The sequence below is a fragment of the Dendropsophus ebraccatus genome, chromosome 2 (genome assembly GCF_027789765.1).
Source record: "Dendropsophus ebraccatus isolate aDenEbr1 chromosome 2, aDenEbr1.pat, whole genome shotgun sequence".
Taxonomy (NCBI): domain Eukaryota; kingdom Metazoa; phylum Chordata; class Amphibia; order Anura; family Hylidae; genus Dendropsophus; species Dendropsophus ebraccatus.
The window spans coordinates 54544182-54559665 of NC_091455.1; the positions used below are offsets into that span (position 1 = coordinate 54544182).

The 15484-nt window shown below is 44.5% G+C and overlaps 1 protein-coding gene across 1 annotated transcript; it reads right to left on the bottom strand.

Moving 5' to 3' along the window:
- Nucleotides 1–1491: 1491 nt before the first annotated feature.
- On the bottom strand, nucleotides 1492–15034 carry SDCBP (syndecan binding protein). Its single transcript, XM_069957552.1, has 9 exons — nucleotides 14903–15034; nucleotides 9455–9516; nucleotides 7187–7271; nucleotides 6433–6533; nucleotides 5410–5571; nucleotides 5144–5319; nucleotides 3343–3514; nucleotides 3101–3192; nucleotides 1492–2090 (listed from the first exon to the last, which is right to left on the bottom strand). Exons 2-9 carry the CDS (start codon nucleotides 9503–9505, stop codon nucleotides 2036–2038), a joined length of 894 nt encoding a protein of 297 aa, XP_069813653.1. The 5' UTR covers nucleotides 9506–9516; nucleotides 14903–15034; the 3' UTR covers nucleotides 1492–2035.
- Nucleotides 15035–15484: the final 450 nt, after the last annotated feature.

The following is a 15484-nucleotide window of genomic DNA, read 5'->3' on the forward strand; positions in this document are numbered from 1 at the left end:
GTTGGACTCATCTCAGCTCATTACCATAATGGGTGGGAGAAGAAGAATCAGCGATTTCTCCGTGTCAACAACGGGATCCGGGATGGGACCGGGAGCGATGTGGTAAGTATATTGACCTTTATGTCACTGTATGTCAGTTTCTGCCGGGGGCCACGGGGTGAATGGTTCCCTTTAACCCAAGATCTAAAGTCTTGTGCATAAGGAATGTATAACTGGTTGGTGGGAGTCCCAGCACTCAAACCCCCACTCATCAGTTTGTTATCCCCCTATCCACAAAAATTGAGATCAGTTGCCCCATGAATGAATAGAGCAAGTGCTGGAGTATGTCAGTATTGCTTAATACACTTGATCTGGCTTTGTCTTCAGCTATAAGCATAATTCCCAATACACATTCCTTTAGAGATTTCGCAACTATCAAGGGGACAAAAAAGCAGGTGTAACAATTACATTGTAAAGTGGAACAGAGAACATACAAAAATAAGGCAGAGCGCCTCATAGGGTGACAGTATACAGCAACCAATGATGAGTAACACTTATAGTCGCCTCTTGTGTGCACAGGGAGTTGCACCCATAGACCATGAAGGGCTGCAGTGTCAACAAAACACCACAATCCACTCCAGAACCAGCATTGCATCAGGATGAGTATGAAGTACTAAAAAAAAACCAGGAAATTTTGCAATGTCCACCAATCAGGTAGATGTAGGCAGAATTCTTAAAATCCCTGAAAGGCATCATACTGTGACAATAATTGCCTTCAGATACAGAATGGATATCTGAAAAGGATTTAATCTACACCTACCTGCTCAGTGGCTACTGCAAGAAAGTGTGTAGCCTGCCGTTTTCAGTATATGCATGTCTATGCTGTTCTAATATGCCGTATAAATTGATACTTGAGGAACATTAACAAAATTTGTTCGGAGGCCCTCTAACCCACTCACACCAACCTCAAAAGGCAAGAGTGTAACCCAGCCCCCAGCTTTATTTACACTATCATGTTGCAGCACTAGATGAATTAGGGCTAAAGACAGGCCATCATGTGTTCCAGATGTGTTCTGATGCTAAATGTGTATAATGCCGCTATGGAGTAGAAATGTAATTATACCACAAAAAGCAACAGAAGATGGGCAAAAAAGGAGCCATTGAAGGCTCTGTCTGGAGCTTTCCGTGCAGATTGTCATATTTGAGGGGAAGCGTAGCACAGCATACTAGCAGCGCTATTCTCCCTGTCAAAATGACAGGTACAAAGACCGAATCCAATTAGATCCATCAGAAACTCTGTTGTGCATTCCATCAGTTCTGACTCTTTTCTGATGAAGGAAAACTGAATAGATGGCCCTCATGTGTAATGGGCACAGAATTTGGATATCCTAAAAAAAAGGTTCACTTTAAGCCCTCCCTTAACAAGTAGGCAAAAGATGACTGCTGAATAACAGAGACTCCCTTGATTTTTCATGGCTATACTTTTTCTTCAAAAATAAGTTTACATTGTGCAACCATTTTAATATTTTAATCATTTTGCAACATAAATAGCATATCTATAGCAAAAATTGGCATGCAAATATAACATGATCCGTACATAGGAAAATAGCTCTGGAGGATATAAAATTACAGCATTTGTTCAGAAACTTGCTCCTGCCATCCATGAATATAGTGCATTTTCTCTTTCATTAAAACAGACTGAAATTTTCCTGGCAGACAGCAAGAATCTATATGCCAACCATCAGTTGTGAGACTAAATAGTAATCAAAATATACTGTATAACTCTCATTCGGCTTTTACAGGACTAGATACGACAGGCTGTAAACAGGTTCTGGAGTAAATGGAAGTTGCACAGATTTCTACCTGGTCAAGGTAAATTAGCGGATATTGTATAGAACTGACAGCAAAAGGATTTGCTTTTTTATACAACGCAAAAGGATAACATGCAGAAGTAGAAACCTTGCTCTCAGAGAGGGTACCCTGCTGTATACTCATTGTAAAGTCAGTCCTAGCTCAGCCAAGGTTTTAAGACTGGGGTAAAAGGAGGGCAATACTCTTAAACCTCGGGAACAGAGTGGTCCATTAGGCTCTTCAACACACTGGAAGCCATCCTGTTGGCGGAAAGGAAGTGTATATTAGTCTTGTGGTGAGAGAATGTATCCATACACATTGCTAATATCATAAGCCTCCATACAATAAGAGGGAGGCTTTGCGCCTATTTTTAGGTGAATAATTGGATTTTTCACCCATTTTTAACCTAGGTTTTATTAGTGAACCGGTATTCGATGGACAAATATTTTATAGATGCAACTTTTTTTTTAATCTGCCTGTTTTAAGTATTCACCCAAAAGAATGCATAAACCAGGATTAGCGCCCAATTTATCATTTGCGCCTTTTTAAAAAGTCGCACACACAGGTGCAGGCCTACATCTGGTCTGTTCCAGGTGAATATGCTTACGCAATTTTTGCGACTTTCTGTTATTTAGATACATTCACTATGGCAATGCTACATTTTAATAAATCAGTCAAAAGATATTGGAACAAAATACACACCAATCCCTATTCAAAGAGTAACACAAATTACACTCCTTTAGTAAATGTCCCTCTTAGTGCTTAAAGGGGTTATCCAGCGTGGGGGGGACCGGGGAGGAGGTGGCTGAAATAAAAGAGGTCCACTCACCTCCCCGGTTCCAGCGGCGGGTCACTCATCGCGGCGCTCCGGTCCCCGGCCGCTTCCTGGTGTCTGACACCGCCCGAGACACTACGTCTCAGGGCCGCTCAGCCACTCAGTAAAGGAGGCGGGATCCGTGCGGACTTCAAACGGATCCCGCCTCCTTCACTGAGTGGCTGAGCGGCCCTGAGACATAGCATCTCGGGCGGCTTCAGACACCAGGAAGCGGCCGGGAAACGGGGACCGGTGCGCCGCGATGAGTGACCCGCCGCTGGAACCGGGGAGGTGAGTGGACGTCTTTTATTTCAGCCACCTCCTCCCCGGTCCCCCCCAAAAAGTGCCCCCACACTGGATAACCCCTTTAAAACTCTTATTTCTCCCCTTCATAGATTGGATAGGAGACTGGAAGAACCCTACAGGTGTACATAACCTATGAATTCAGGAGCTTACCTTTTCACCATGTGCTCAAAAATGTAAGATGGCATTACAGTCAGGGTAACCACATTTGCAGAGCTAGCCAGCAAGTCAGCAACTTGGGAATCCTGTACAAAGACATTAGCAGTTTACTATCCACAGACAGGAGAAGCGACTTTTCCACACAATATACCATTAGTCGGGTCAACCGATTACAGTATGGCCTTACACAGTATCAGCTGTATCACAGTATCAAGAATGACAACATGGTGACGTACCTTTAATCCAATGACGTTCTGGCCATTAATTTCACACAGGTTGTGTTCAGTAAGGAGGCCATTTCTTGCGGCAGAGCTGTCCTTCACAATTGAAGTTATTTTGCCATTTTTGAAGATGAACCCAATATGCCCGCTGCTGTCTTTGTGCATGGTGATGGTGCGCTCAAAAGGCCTGAAAACATAAGTTCGATTATTGAAAAATACTAACAATAAAATCCCCACCAAAAATGCTTCTTAGGGAGGTCGTCCAACTTTTTTTCTTTTATTGGACTAGAGAACCATTTGTAATCTGTCCTCTTCCCTTCGTAGTTTCCTTGAGCCTGGGCATTCTCTGTTGATGCTTTTTAAGGCCCTATTACACAAAGGGATAATTGGCTGCATTCGGCCGATACCAACCATTACGGCTAATAATTGCTTAGTGTAATATAAGACAACAATCAGCCGACGATCGTTGTCTTTCAACATGTTGAAACGTCAACTATAAGGATAGCAGCGATATGATGCCATCGCCCCGTGCAATAGGAGCGGCGGCAGCAGACCACTGCTATCTGCTGTGGGCTGCTTGGACGATCTAGCGACCACTTGGGCAGCCCCCCGGCTCTTATCTGCTCGATGCCGGCACGTGTAACAGCACCGGCAGCAAGGGAGTGCTGATCTGACAAGTCGGCACTCGTTTGCTCTTCTGAATCGCCCCGTGTAATAGGGGCTTCAGATTTGTGATAAACAAAGAACTTCGAGGTCACAGAGGTCAGCAACCTGCAGGTGGGTGTGGTCTAAGTGGGCGGGGCCTAATGAGTTAGGATTCTGTTACAAGTTTCCCTTAATAGACAGAATGGTGACTGTGACATGAGCTGAAGTATCCTCTCTCCTCTCCATATAAGAGACAGCAGCACTGCCCTAACACTGTACATCTTTACACTACAATAATAAGAATATTCTTCCTTTATTTATATAGCTCTATCTTATTTTGCTGTACAGAGATTATAGTCACTCATATTGTTCCTTGTCCCCAATGGGGGTGTTTTGAAGTGTGGGATAAAATCCATGAAAACACTGGGGGGCATACATGCAGCCTCAGTGGTATCCTTGGTAGCATTTGATCCCAGGACTCCAACACTACAAAGCAGTATGGGAAACGTCTGTGCCTCCACAACAAAGCTATCAGCTTCTGGTCTCCTCCACGTCATGCTGCCCTTACTGCTGCAGTTTCTACTTGGCTTAGATATTAGCTCCTCCTACACGGTGGGGCTAAATACATGTGGATGCATAAGCCCACCCACCTGATGACTCAATGTTCCTTCACTAGAAGGAACAGGAAACAGACAGAGAATGTGACATCACAGAAAGAAATGAAAACACAGGCAGAATGGTGATGTGACTAAGCCTGAGAACACAATAAGAAAAATATAAAAATATAAAAATGTATATAGACCATACAACACCCAAAGAAGTCCATACAATGCTAGTTTATTGAAAAATCCCAGGGAAAAAAAAAATAGACTAGCATTCACTAACATTTATAGACACTGACAAAAAAGGGTTATGTCATCAATAGCGGATCTGCATGAAGCAGACATGTGGCACCCCTGACCATCAGCTGTTCTCCACAACCGCGACAATACTATAAACACTGTACGGAGTATGAACTTCATCTCTGTACATTGTGTACTGGTGGGGCCGGGTTATAGCAGCTTACTTACCTTGGAAGTCAATGAGTAGAGATGCAGTAATCCGGCTCCATCCCAAACATTTATGATTAAAAATATTTAGGGAAGAACCATTAAGAAATCATTGTACTAACCTGTCCCTAACCACCATAGTTATTTTGTCTCCTGCAGCTTGCTTCAGAAATTTATGGGACTTCTCAGAACTCCAGCCGGCACAGTTCTCACCATTGATCTGAAGAACCTGATCACCAAATTTAAGACCAACTAAAGAGGCTGGAGAGTTACCTTGTACGAGCTGCACAAAAATACCCTGAAAATAAATAAATAAATAAACGTTTTACATGAGACCTAAAGAAACAAAGAAAGTGCTTTAACCTGTATGAGCAGATAATAAACTTACATTGTCAATAGACTTAAGGCGGAGGCCAATCTTTCCATCCTGGTCTTTACACAGTATAACTTCACGGAGCCCCTGCTTTATCTCTGCTCTGCGGATTCCAAGATCACTCCCACTTACAGGAGCCACCATGTTATTCATGGCTGAAGGTCTGGCTACCTGCATCTGCACAATGAAACAATATTAAAAAGGTAAAGCATTTGATTCTTACAATATGGATGATAGGGTTACCTTAGCATGCAGCCTGCCATCGTTGCCTAGCTAATTAAAGTTAGTGTGATACTGGATGCTAATCTTACTTCTAAAGTATAACAAGTCTGACCATGTATCCCAACATCAATGGGAGATCTCATCTTAACGGGACTTACACTAGGAATCCCAGGAATGTAATTTTTCTATACATCAACTACAGTCTGAAATGTCAGACAGGACACAGCTGCCAACTTTTGGATAGGAAGTGGAAATAGCCTGGCGCATTGATGACCTGTTACATACTCATGTTATAGCAGCTCATAATAGTTCATAAAGTGCAGGTATATAACAAACCTATACATAACTTGTACATACTGCTCACCTACATCTCTACAGTATACCCCAAAACTTCTAATAATGACACATGACAAACTACATTGAGTACATAGAGCCATATTGGGTTGAATTCTTTGCAGATTCAGCAAATTTTTGTAGCATCTCCCTGTCTGTTATTCATGCAGAAACCAAAATGAGCCCACTTGGTTTAAAGGGGTTATCCTGCGCTACAAAAACATGGCCACTTTTCCCCCTCTCGTCTCCAGTTCAGGTGCGGTTTGCAATTAAGCTCCTTTTACTTCAATGGAACTGAGTTCCAAACCCCACCCAATCTAAAAACAAGAGAGAGGGGGAAAAAGTGGCCATGTTTTTGTAGCGCTGGATAACCCCTTTTAAGCTAGGGGTTTGGAACTCACGGTCCTCCAACCCTCATGCCTGGACAGTAGAACATACTGAAAGAACACTCTGTGCTACAACTACATATACTACTGTACTTACCCCAGCTGAGGGCACCATGGACATATTCTTATGAATTTCATCTTCACTCAAACTTAGCCCCATATACTGAGACAGTTCTGGGTACAGTTTGGGGTACAGGTCTAGACAAAGCATAACAACATTATTACAGCCTTCCATGTAACACAACCCACTATACAAATCAGGGAGGGGGAACCCACCAGCGGTAATCAGCAAGTATGCAATTTAGGCAGCAAGTTTTATAGCAGCCCCTTAAAGAAGAATATGAGAGTGCGGCTATGGGTCGTGCACCCCTGCAATAGACCCAATTGCTGTATACAATTCATGGGAATGTTTGCCATATATTCTCCTGAAATCTTTTCTATAAAACTATACAGTCCATCCCCTCCTGCTCTGTCATATGAAGATGGAAATACATTTTAATGTGAGGTCCCCTTTAAGAATAGTCAAGTCAGTGATTGGTTGGGGCCTGAGCGCTGAAAACCCAAACAACTGCTAAAATGAAAAAGCAGACGTGCTCTGCGGAGCGCTGTGACCTTTGCACACTGTACACTTCCCTTTCCGAGGAGAGCCGAGCAGAGACCATTAGAAATGAACAAGCACAGTGCTTAGCCAAGTGCTCCCACACCTCCGTTTTAACTATTGGAGTCTCACTGATCAAAACTTATGGCAGGTCACAAGTCTGAGAGAATAATATATATCCTATAACATGATAATGGTCTCAGGGTCTCACATTTACTGTTTTGTTTGTTTTAACTGAATGGTTAGGCAATACCTCCATACTGAGATGCAGATGAGGGTGCTGAAGCCTCTGCTAAAATCGCTGGAGTCGCCGGATTTGTTGCAAACGCAGTCTGAGCCTGTAAAACATAATTCAGAAGTAATTCACACATTTTAGAATTATCAACACATTTTTTTCAGTTTTCTACATAACAAAGACAAGTGCAACTGAACTGTCCCTGTCATTTGAAAAAAAACTGACGCACAAGTGCTCAGACCCCTACTGATCATTAGAGGAGTTAAAAGGAGAAGTCCAGCAAAAATTCTTATTAAAGTATTGTATTGCCCCCCAAAAGTTATACAAATCACCAATATACACTTATTACGGGAAATGCTTATAAAGTGCTTTTTCCCTGCACGTACTACTGCATCAAGGCTTCACTTCCTGGATAACATGGTGATGTCACTTCCTGGATAACATGGTGATGTCACGACCCGACCACCAGAGCTGTGCGGGCTGTGGCTGCTAGAGAGGATGATGGCAGAGGGATGCTCAGTGTCCCTCCAGTGCCCTGTGTCCCCCTGCCATCATCCTCTCCAGCAGCCACAGCCCCCACAGCTCTGGGAGTCGGGTCGTGACATTACCATTTTATCCAGGAAGTGAAGCCTTGATGCAGTAGTAAGTGCAGGAAAAAAAGCACTTTATAAACATTTCCCATAATAAGTATATATTTGTGATTTTTATAACTTTTGCGGGGCAATACAATACTTAAATAAAAATTTTTGCCGGACATCTCCTTTAAAGGGGTTGGCCACTTTTTAGTAAAATAGGTCAGTACAAAATATTAGTAACTGTACTCACTGTATATACTGACAGCAGCTCCCCCTGTACCTCAGAGCTTTGTCCACTGTGTTCTCCATAGACCTATACATGCTCAGTGGTGGACACTGGGGGGCGGGGCCTGATCACATGCTCCTCCATGTGACCCATCTTATGGATCAAAACACCACAGAGCAGGGCAGCCCAGCCTGGAGGAGGGGAGTCTGATATTAGCTCTATGAGGTACACAGGGAGCTGCTGTCAGTGTATACAGTGCGTACACTTACTAATACTGTACACTGAGCAATTTTACTATAAAGTGGCCAACCCCTTTAAGCTTAGTTCGCTGTAACAATCGATAGTCACCTGACTCCCCAGACTTTGAATGATCCACACTTTTGACTCATCAAAGGTTTGTTCAAATGACAAAGACATTTTAAAGGGTCCATGAGTACAAATGAAGAATTAAAGGGTAAACAATACAAATAACTATCTACCAGCATACTGTGGCTTTACAGGACCCTGTTCTGAAAATTAGGCCCTTACTGGATGGACTACATTAAACCAATGCATCCTGTGAGTCTTTTGAGCTTTAACAATCTTAGCCCTGTATTGGATCCACATTAAATGTTAGTCCATAACATCTTGGTCAGCACTGCAGATTTTCCCAACATGTTTCAGGCACTCATGTAGTCATTACTAGAAACTTTTTCTGCAGTCAGTCATCGGTTTCCAAAACAGGGTAGGTATACTATGTGTCGGAGGGGAAGGGGGATCATCAGCAATGGAGATAAATCAGATCTAGAAACTGTCATTGTCCACTTATCACACACAGAAAGGCAAGGTCGTGAATTACTAATGTAAATCTAATGGACCCATTAGGCATTGAACATTCCTATATAATATCCTAATGTCCACTTTGTCAGTCTGGGGGGCGGAGGGACACAGGAGGATAAACATTTCTGCATTGACAAGGAACCATTTAGGATTTCAGTCAGGCCTTGGCTTCCTTTCACTGCTGTCTATTCTCCTCCTCACAGCAACTACTTTTCCATGGCTCCTCATGAAAAGCCTTTAGTATTCTGTGTTGTGCCGTCTAACAGGACAGCTCAGAGCACAACGCTCCCCATTATCACATAGACAAACTAGATCATCTACTGAATCATGGCTGGATGGCTATCAGACATTTACAGCAATATTATATATATAATATATATGCAATGCAGATGAATGTGATGATTTTTAGAGAAATCCACCAGGGAAAACTTGGATCAAGTATGGTGGGCTAAGCACATGCCTGATCCTTCGAGGTAAACCCTCTTGCTCATTGGTCGATAAGTGACTTTGACAGGTAAGTAGACACCATGAACAAAACACCCCAACGAGGACCTCACATTTTATAGCTGGTATTACAAGTTCTTCTTGTGTTTTTTTTTTTTTTATAGATTTACCTCACCACTTTACAATACACAATCTAACCAGTTAAAACTGAACGGTAAGTACCTGGATGACCTTGTCAACCTTCAGGTCCTCGAGTGATGGGTACAGAGACATTGCTGATCTTCCTGTTAAACAGAAAAATTTAAAATATTAAAACCCACCCATAAACAATACCAAACCCTCAGTCCTTAACAGCATGTAAATAAATAGATATTACAGAATATAAAATCTTGGTAGTCTGCGACCAAATTATTTGTCCAATTCTGTCCTATACGGATGTTAAAGAGTGGATGGGGGGGGGGGGGGGAAGAGGCGATCCCACTTGTGAGCCCACACTTCTAGCTTTAAAGAGCCATTTGGCCCTTGCACAAAGAAAAAAAAAAGAAAATCTTTGAATGAAACCAATGATATAAAGAGGCATATTAGGAGTTAAATGGGTGAGTGCACCATGTCTTCCTTACACTGTGCAGTAAATAGAACTTATTTGGTACTTGGGGACCATGACATCATGACTTTCCATGTTTATCTATGAACATGAAGCAGAGCCCGGAGAACCTCCACCTCCACGTAGCTGCAAGTACAAGGCTCTATTTGTGAGCCTTGAAGTCACATCTCAGGGTAAGGAACGAATCCCATTTAATGCAGACTGTGTATCTGACATGCATTAGCTGCTCAATAGACCCATGACTACATCCACATGGTGTTACACAAAGGAATTTTATTATTTTTTTTTTGTAGATTTGACTTGTAAAGGACATAGCCGCAACTTGCACAACACAACCATTCTGAAACCAGTAGTGTGCATCTATGCTTCTTTACATTGAGTATATATACCGTATACCATGGAGATGCAAGGAAAAGCATCGTCATGGAGAACAAAGGAAGTGAACCCTATGACAGGATCAGTGAGATCAGCAGCTCGCAGGCAGATGACAGTCATATGACGGCCATTAGGAAACACTTTGGCATACTGCATCATAGCCATGTACAGAACAGGGAAATTCCCACAAGTACTGGGAAAATAATGAAAGTAACTACTGGTATGCTAAGCCCTAACAATACAGGTCACGGTGAATAAACTCACTTATACAGACTACAAAGAGGCCAAGAAGTGACCACAACTACTATGTCAATAATAAGACTATTTCCACACCACATTCTGTCAGGAGTATATCTCTGCCATCCCCTGATAAATACCTCCGCCATGTAGCTAAAAAACATATACTGCGGGATATATAGATGTATTTTTATTTTTTTACAGGATCCTGTTTTATGTAATCCCATGCTCTATCCCATTCTAAATAAAAGCACACACCCCACCAGACACCATCTGAACAGAGGCTAAAATGACACTGCTCAGTGCTCAAATCGGACTCATTGTTGGATATTGGTTTCATAGACTTGTAATGTAGCCTGTTTTCTGCAATGAAACAGATAGGCAGGGAGCCGTGGGGTATAACACACAGGAGCACACTACTCCCATATAGATCTGAAGATCAGAGCGGGTCTCAGCACTCAGACCTAGACCAATCAAATCACCTCAGAAAGTGGCTATCCTGTCATCCAAGCTAGCAGACGCTGCATGCGTTGTGCGCTTCATCTTAACTGTATACAACTCAGGACGCTGAAAGCTGCTCTCCTTTCTGGGCGGCTTTGTTTCCCCAATTATTATAGCTACAGTCATCAATCATTCTCAGTTTTGTAACATTTCCTTTAAATAAACCGAGCCACATCTATGCGCTTTATTCAAGAGAGAAGTGGAACAAAGGCAATGGTCCCCACCATAGCATTAGCATCTCCATCTTCTAAACCAAGAGGGGGAGTAAAGAGCAAGCAAGCAAGCAGGTTTGCCCTGATACTAATTTTTTTTTTTTTATGAATGTAATACCACTTATATGACGTGATGTCTTTATAATAAAGCAGGATTCCAGAAATACAGTATACAATAACAGCAGCATATTCGCCCATGGTATAGGATGACGGGGCTTGTGAGAAGGGGCCAAGGACCAAAAGGATTCTAATCCCCAATTCACCGCATCTCATGTAGAAAGAACTGTATATGTCTATGTTCCCAGCACAGGAATTTATCGGTAAAAGACGGACATCTAGTAATAATGACAGCCACAAATAATGATTTTTTAAATGCTGCCCCCTCTCGTAGTGGGAACACAGTCTTTATCAGCACATTCATATAGATAAGAGGCACACAGCTTACTAGTTGTTTCAGGGATTGGAACGACAAAGGAGGAAGTAACATTTTTTACATACAGAACTATGGTGAAAGAATCCAGAACTAGAAAACATCAGAAGAGTAAACACAAGCAGTGAAACGAAACTGCAGCACTTCCTGAAGGCCGAGCCAAGGAGGCAAACATGGAAGATGTCACTATAAATCACCACATCAGTTATGGCGGAGGAGTACACAGGGGTGGCGGCACACAGCCCTGTCCTATACATGACCCAAGATAGCACATTATATTCAGCTTAGAAGGGGTGGTCTGCATTAATATATTTAAATGTAAAAGTGTTTATCTGGGGGGGGGGGGGGGAACACAGATATTCAGGTGACACCCATTCCCTTCTACATGGTAACATAGAAAATAATGTGTATGTTTCTTCTTGTCAGAGGAGAATCAGAGCATGCACAGCTCCTCTCTCCTGCTGGGACAACCAGGAACACTCAGGCTGAACTCTATGCAGGATTAGGCTATGTTCACAATACGTAAGTTCCGCAGAAATCACGGCCGCTGTTACAACGGCTGTGATTTCTGCTATACTTTCGTAGTGTTGAAGGCTGAGGGAATCCCGACCGGAGTGTATACACATAGTATGCACTCCGACCAGGATCCCTAGTGGTGCTGCAGAAAACTGACATGTCAGTTTTCTGTGGCCACTATTCATTGAATAGCAGCCGCAGAAACCCATAGCAGTTCACACAATGGAGCGAGCGGCTCCTGCCGCACGCTCCATCGGGTGCTGTGGGGAGTTCTGATGCGGCACTAAAGATCATCCGGTCGGTACTGCAGTACAGGCCGGCATGATCTTTTCTGAGACCGGCCAGTCTCATACTACGTGTGACCATAGCCTTAGGGTGGAAGCAGCAGAATGAAGCTCTGGCAACTAGGGGGGCAGCATTACTGAACTCCTAGAAAAGACTTTGGGCTTGAGAGTCATGTGGTGCAGTGGCCGTCCACAGCTGTGGGGACCTTACTTCAGTATATGCTGTGTCTACTTCTGTATACAATCAGTAAGCATGTATATAACGCTACCTCAGTTATAACCCCATGAATGAGTAACAGTTAGCATTACACTGCTTTTCATCAACTAGGTTTATACTGCACAGTATAAAAGCCCCTACAGGGGTTATCCCAAAGTTATCAACTAGCTGATCAGTAGGGGCGTGACAACTAGGAGCCACACTCATCATGAGAATGGGGGTCCCCTATCTCCAGAGTGTATGCTTGACCAACGCTCCATTCACTCTATAGGACTTCCAGATGTAGAGCGCTATACTAAGCTATGTCTGGACGTCCCATAGATAGTGAAAGAAGCAGCTGCCAAGAATGAACGCTGCCACTTCACTTTACTCAAGGGATCTGTTGTTGTGATCTATGGTCGTCCCAGTAGCCAGACTCCCATCCATCAGCTGGTTATGACTGTCCTGTGGGTGAAGATCGCTTTGAACCTAGAGATATCCCTTATAAAGGGGGCTGCTGCCTTCTGCAGGCAAGCCCTGTCCATAAGTTTCACCCACTGACCATCATCATCTCATATAGTGAGGTAGATCCCTGCACAGCAGGTGGTAGTGGGGTTCCTGCTATGTAGGTAAAGGCCTACAGTACTGGCACAAGCAGACAAGCCCTGTCCATAAGTCCTATTAGCCACCAATGTATTATACAGGCCATTCATCTGACAGGGCCTGTGCTGTACACTAGAGAGGAGCAAACTGTTCGGACTTTTGGTCCGAAAGCAGTTCGCTCTCTCGTAATGCCTGTGATCCCAGCCGCATAGTTGCGCTCCCGGGAACATGCGGCCAGGATATTCCTGGGAATCAATGTTGAAATCACTGGAATATCCTGGACGCATATTCGCGGGATCACAACTATGCCGCCGGGATCACAGGCATGATGAGAGAGCGCTGATGCCGTCGGACCAAAAGTCAGACGGTCCGCTCAGCTCTACTGTACACGGAGTCCTGCTATGTGGGTAAGGCGTACAGTACAGGTGGAGGCAGACAAGCCCTGTCCATCAGTCCTGTTAGCCATACATACATTACATGGGTCATTCATCCAATATAGGCCATTACTGTAGGTCCCTGCACAGTAGGGGGGGGGGGGGGGAGCCTACAGTACAGGCAGAGGCAGACAAGCCCTGTCCATAAGTACTGTCAGTCATACATACATACATTACATGGGTCGGGTATCGGGCAGTGCTGTAGGTCCCTGCACAGCAGGTGGCGGGCAGTGTTACTATGTGGGTAAAGCTTATGGTACTGGCAGAGGCAGACCAGCCCTGTCCACAAACCTGTTAGCCATACATAAATTACATGGGTCATGTATCCAATATGGGGCATTGCTGTAGGTCCCTGCACAGCAGGTGGTGGTGGGGGAGCCTACAGTACAGGCGGAGGCAGACAAGCCCTGTCCATAAGTACTGTCAGTCATACATACATACATTACATGGGTCGGGTATCGGGCAGTGCTGTAGGTCCCTGCACAGCAGGTGGTGGTGGTGGGGGAGCCTACAGTACAGGCGGAGGCAGACAAGCCCTGTGCATAAGTCCTGTTAGCCATACATACATTACATGGGTCATGCATCGGGTATCGGGCAGTGCTGTAGGTGCATGCACAGCAGGTGGCGGGCAGTGTTACTATGTGGGTAAAGCCTATGGTACTGGTGGAGGCAAACAAGCCCTATCCATAGGTCCTGTTAGTCATACATACATTACATGGGTCATGCATCCGGTATCGGGCAGTGTTACTATGTGGGTAAAGCCTATGGTATTGGCAGGGGCAGACAAGCCCTGTCCTACCAGGTTTTAGTCAGTGCCATAGACTTCAAGGAAACAGAGTGTCTGGAGGAGGCTTCATCCAGGAGGTGGGGGGCCGGGGGCCATAGTGATCCTGTACACAGGCCAGACACCCCTGTAACTAACCCAGAAGTACAGGAGAGCGCTGACCACCATCTGCCCCAAGTATATAACACATTAGGTCACATAACAGGCATCTCTGTTACATTAGTCGCCCACCACCATGGCTGCCATCTTGGAGTCCCACCTATAGCAAGTATATACATAATATATGGGGGAGGGGTCCCTTTAAGGTGCAATAACTTGTAGTGACCACTTCATATGTGGGGGAGGGGCGCGGCTATCAGTCTATGGGGAGAAGGCAGGAGAAGCCACACCTGGGAGGGAAGCGTATGTGCTGCTGGTGCTGGGCGGCCTGCCCCCGGGACAGTGACCGTAAAGTGTGCGGCGTGCCCGGGCCAGACTCGTAACGTCACACTCACCTTCCTTCACGGGCAGGTAACGGAGACACCGGGACCGTTACTCTCGGCAGCCGCAGGAATGGCCGAACGACAACAGGCAGGGGAGAGAGTGACGTCACGGGGCTGCGGTTTCACTAGAAGACAAAGCGAGTCCGGGGCGGGGCCAGGGAAGAGGGCGTGTCCTATAAAGACGTCACTCAAGAACTCGGGCTCGTGACTGTTGCCAGGGGCGACGAAACGTGGAGGGGGCGGAGACTCGCTGGCGGGTCACGTGGGGAGATTTCGCTTTTCAGGAAGTTTTATTTTTATTCTTTTTCTTACAGGAAACTTTGCAGAGAGATGACGTAACACATGTAATCATACATCATTCAGACATCATACGCTCTGGAATTAAGGGCAATTTATAAATATATATAGCTGCAGGCTATGTACCCACAACGTCTTTTTAACTGTTTTATGGCCGTCTTTTTGTATACTAAATTGCGGCCGTAATTGGCATAAGGCTATGTTCACACTACATATGAGACCGGCCGTTCTGTGACCCGGCCAGGTCACGGAACGGCCGGTCTCTACCCGGATCATAGTACCGGCCGTATAATCTTT

Bases quoted from the DNA above. Each gene is read 5' to 3' on its own strand.
- SDCBP (XM_069957552.1), bottom strand. From the start codon at position 9,505: ATGTCTCTGTACCCATCACTCGAGGACCTGAAGGTTGACAAGGTCATC. The intron at 7,272-9,454 runs GTACTTACCGTT...TATGTTTTACAG, and splicing joins AGGTTGACAAGGTCATCCAG to GCTCAGACTGCGTTTGCAAC. The intron at 5,320-5,409 runs GTAAGTTTATTA...ATTTATTTTCAG, and splicing joins GCCTTAAGTCTATTGACAAT to GGTATTTTTGTGCAGCTCGT.